At 43.3% G+C, this 4834-nt stretch overlaps 1 protein-coding gene across 2 annotated transcripts in view; it reads left to right on the top strand.

Annotated features, from left to right (window-relative positions):
- keap1a (kelch-like ECH-associated protein 1a) overlaps positions 1-4834 on the top strand; it is a 26333-nt gene that overhangs the window by 16169 nt on the left and 5330 nt on the right. The window contains exons 4-5 of one of the 2 annotated variants that reach the window (XM_043721532.1): positions 1763-1968; positions 3482-3658. In XM_043721532.1, coding sequence (XP_043577467.1) covers positions 1763-1968; positions 3482-3658 — 383 coding nt within the window. Of the gene's footprint in view, positions 1-1760; positions 1969-3481; positions 3659-4834 lie in introns of both variants that reach the window. The other variant, XM_043721531.1, reaches the window with a different exon arrangement.

Genomic DNA, 4834 nt, shown 5'->3' with positions numbered 1-4834 from the left:
CCGAAACGTCGATTCTCCTGTTCCTTGAATGCTGCCTGACCTGCTGCGTTTTTCCAGCAACACATTTTCAGCATTATATCACCATCTCCCCAGCAGCTCCTTGTCCTCCATTCAGCAGAGAAGCACCTGCATTAATCTACAAAGGATTAGTTTATAATGTACCCTCCTCTCTCCAGCTACCCAGGGGTTGCAAATAAGGTTATTGTTCGCGTATTCTTAGGGAAACATGATTAGATCACATCTGGATAGCTCTTAGCTCAGCTCCTATTGTCACTCTACGTGGGTTTAAAGGGTTGTCAATATCTGTCTCAGTCCCATGATAATGGGACAGGAGATGTGGATTCATCGCATTGCTCAGGAAATCATTGCTTTTAGGGACAATGCAGCTTTCTTGCAGACTTCCTGTCTCGATTCCAAAGACTGGAATGTGTCATGTACAGCGATGCAAATTGAGATATCCATTTTTTTGTGTCACCTTCAGGCTGAGTTTCAAAAAACTGCTGTTTAATAAAGTAACTTCCTGTCCATGAATTAAAATAGTTATTTGCTATTAAGCATGGTTTTCTGACAAGAAATAGATCAAAGTCTTTTCTAAGCAGTGAGAGTGAGGAACTGTGGAAGAACAGGAGGTGTGGGTTTCAAAGTACAGCAATCACAAGAAGCTAATGGTTTTTCTGAACGATTAAAAATTTTAAAGAAATGCTGGGTTTTATGTGAAACTAATTGCAATATCAAGGGTTGGATGTTTTTCATAGGTCGAGAGTGGGGTGCTGGAAAAGCACAGCAGGTCAGGCAGTATCCGAAGAGCAGGAGAATTGACATTTCAGGCGAAAGCCCTTCATCAGGAATGTTTTTCAGTAGGTGTATAGAGGTGGGGTCAGATCCCCTCCTGGAGTAATCAGGTTCAGTCTGGACCCAATATCTCAGGAGGGAAATGTTGGGCCAAAGGGGCAACAGACTCACCAGAATGATATCAAGAAAAAGGATAGATTGTGAGACCAGATTACACAGAGTAGGTAACATTCCCTTGAGTTTAGAAGTTTAAATGGTGATATACCTGCAGTGTTTAAAGAGATTTAATAGGGCTGGTAGGGATAAATAATCCCCCTCTGTTGGGAGGGGAGAGAGGGCAGAACCCTACAATTTTAATCAGGCTGTTCAAGATGATGCCTCCTCGCCCAAGTGAGGCGGTGAAAATCTGGAACTCTCCCGCTGTTGGGACTGGAGATACAATTGGAAATTGCAAGACTAAAGTTAATAAGTTCTGTTAGGTAAGTGCATTATGAGAAGATCAACTGGTGTCTAATTAGAAGGTGGAACAGACTCAAGGGGTTGAATAAACTCCTCCTGTTTCAATGTTTCTTGACCAGATAGTTCCTGGTTCCATCCAGTATCTGAGGAAGCAGGCCTTATCTGAGGAAGCTGGAATTGAGAAACAGTGGAGAAGGGAGTTCATCTCCATCCCAATGTCTGGAAGCTACATGCATTTCGACCACAGATATGAAGACATATCTGTGATGACTCTGCAGTTGACTAGCCTGAAAGCAGTTGCTGCCCAGACCTAACACCTAGGGAATGAGGCACGGGTGAGTGTGGCTCCAGTCACTATCCCCCTTCCAGATCCCAAACTCCATTGATAAACAGAACTTTCCAGAGATGGAAGATTGGGGAATGAGGAATTGAGGCTGTGGGAGTCACTGGGAAATGTTGCAGGTGAGAATAGCCTTTCTGAGTTTATATTCTGTCACTATCTTGTTTGTAGATATGATCCGGAAACAAACAAGTGGACATTCATTGCTCCGATGAAGATGTGTCGTATTGGTGCTGGGGTGGCAGTGTGGAATGGACTCTTGTATGTGATTGGTGGATTTGATGGAAAGAACCGCTTGAACAGTGTAGAGTGTTATCGGCCTGAGAAGGATGAATGGAGTTTGATCTCTCCAATGGGATCCCCTCGCAGTGGAGCAGGTGAGGTCTCTGACACTATACCAACTCAAAAACAAAGAAAAACTGCAGATGCCAGAGATCTGTAATAGAAAGAAAAAGATACTGGAAAAATTCAGCCACATCTGAGGGGGGAGAAACAGATTTCATGTTTTGAGTCAATTACCTTTATTCATAATAATTGTTTCCTCTATGGATGCTGCCCGACCTGCTGAATTTTCCTGACACAATTTTTGTTTTTACCATAATGGAATTTTCCCATCCACACTTACCTTTCACAAAGAGGCTGACTCTTCAGAGAGGTACAAAAGTCAATTGGAAAAGTAAATTGGAAAAGTTAAATTATGAGAACAGTTTGTGCAGACTGACCTTGTATTCCCTTGGGTGGAGATGATGAGAGGGAGGATCTAATAGAGTGGGTTGCAGGCCTGCTGGGCCGAATGGCCACATTCTGCATGGTATTAATCTTGTGATTGGATCGATAAAGGGGCAGCATCTTAACACCTGAGTCCAGCCTTTTGGGATGATATCAGGAAGCAGTTTCCCACTCAGAGGGTAGTAGAAAGCTGGAATGCTTTCTTCCAACAAGCTCTGGATCTGGGGTCAATTGGGAATTTCCTGGTGAGATTGGTAAATTTGTATTGGTTAAAAGAATAATGGACATGAAAGCAAAGATAGTTTACTATAAGAGATCAGCCATGGTCTTTTTGCATTGAGGAACAGGCTCAAGGGGCTGAGTGGCTTCTTCCTGTCCCTATGATCATAGATACTTTTCATATTATGTTGGCATTCCTTTTATTTTAGATCCCCATAATCACTAGAACCAATCTTTTTTCCGTAAATTCATAATTTCAAAACTCTGTTAAATCAACAACAGCTTGCACTTAAGATTTGCTAATGTAAAATAATCTCCCAAGGTGCTTCACAGGCATGTTGTAAAGTAAAATTTGGATGTGGGTTACATTGGGAAAAGATTTTGGGAGACAGGGCATTTAAACAGTCTTTGGATAATGATGATGAGATAGTGTAGGAGGATGAGCTTTGATTTGTCCACAGGTCGGTGCAACATCGAGGGCCGAAAAGCCTGTTCTATGCTGTATTGTTCTATGTTCTAAGGTAGTTTTTCACTGTAGGTGTTTTGCTAGGGCAGTACAGTAATTCGGTGGTTAGCACTGCAGCCTCACAGTGCCAGGGACCCGCGTTTGATTCCACCCTTGGGTGAGTGTCTTTGTGGAGTTTGTACATTCTCCCTGTGTCTGCACGGGTTTCCTCCCACAGTCCAAAGATGTGCAGGTTACGTGGTTTGGCCATGCTAAATTGTCCCATAGTGTCCAGGGATGTGCAGGCCAGGTGGGATAGCCATGGGAAATGCAGAGTTATAGGGGTAAGGTAGTGGGGTGGATCTAAGCCCCTTTGGAAGATCAGGTTGGACTCAATGGCTTACTTCCATGCTGTATGGATTCTATAATGTACTATCTCTTTGTAAGTCCGCACCTTTCTCTTTCTCATTGCATAGTCTGTATTGGTGTCTCCCCAGGTGTTGTTGCATTGAACAATTATATCTACGTTGCCGGTGGTTACAATGGAAGGGAACAATTTTCATCAGTTGAGAGGTACAGCATAGAGACCGATAAATGGGAAAATGTTGCCAGCATGAAGCATAATCGGAGCGCCATGGGAGCAACTGCATATCGAGGCAAGATCTATGTACTAGGTAAGAGTCACATTGACAAACCGGCTTCTCCGACTATTGGAAAAGCAACTGCTAAGAATAACCCAAGGCGATTGCTTCCGCGATCCTCTATCTGTGCTGCATTAAACTCTGCTCCAATTTTAAATTTAATGTTGATCTCCCGCTTTGTGCACCTTCTCTGAAGCTGTAACATTGTATTCCTCGCTCTATTCTATTACGCTATTGCACTTTATATGGTATGATCGCCCTGGACTGCGTGCAAAACAAAATCTTTCACTCTACTTATATGCGTGTGACAATAATAAATCAAAACCTCCCACACATACCCTTAGTTCATCTGCATTCCTACCCCTGATATCGCCAGTGATCCTGTTACCATGAGCTTCAGACTGATAACAATTCACCAAAACTGAGGACGAACTGGGACAGGTGACCAATAATTTGGTTCTAAGGAGCATGTCAAAGGATGAGTGAAAAAGAAAGGGAGGTTTAGGAAGAGAATTCCAGAGCTTCGGGCTCAGACTATTGAAGCATGACCATCAACGATGGGGAGGAGGAAGTCAAGAATGTGCAAGATACCAGAACTGGAGGAGAACAAAGGCCTTAGAAGTTTGTAACGGTGAGGTTTAGGGAATATATTATTTGTTGAGAGAGTGAGATTAGCATAATCTGGGGCCTGGAATCAGCAGTGTGGTTGAATGGGAATAAGTGTGAGACAACAAGCGACATGGGGGTGCACGAAGGGAGCAATATTACCATTTCCCTCAATAATTCTTTCAGTGGTACAGAAATTAAACTTTACTTAGAACATAGAACAGTACAGTACAGAACAGGCCCTTCAGCCCACGATGTTGTGCCGACCATTGATCCTCATGTATGCACCCACAAATTTCTGTGACCATGTGGGTGTCCAGCAGTCTCTTAAATGTCCCCAATGACCTTGCTTCCGCAACTGCTGCTGGCAACGCAATCCATGCTCTCTCAACTCTCTGTGTAAAGAACCCGCCTCTGACATCTCCTCTATGCTTTCCTCCAACCAGCTTAAAACTATGACCCCTCGTGTTAGTCATTTCTGCCTTGGGAAATAGTCTCTGGCTATCGACTCTATCTATGCCTCTCATTATCTTGTATACCTCAATTAGGTCCCCTCTCCTCCTCCTTTTCTCCAATGAAAAAAGTCCAAGCTCAGTCAACCTC

Source organism: Chiloscyllium plagiosum, chromosome 31 (assembly GCF_004010195.1).
Source record: "Chiloscyllium plagiosum isolate BGI_BamShark_2017 chromosome 31, ASM401019v2, whole genome shotgun sequence".
NCBI lineage: Eukaryota > Metazoa > Chordata > Chondrichthyes > Orectolobiformes > Hemiscylliidae > Chiloscyllium > Chiloscyllium plagiosum.
This window is presented reverse-complemented; position numbering and strand designations above follow the sequence as displayed.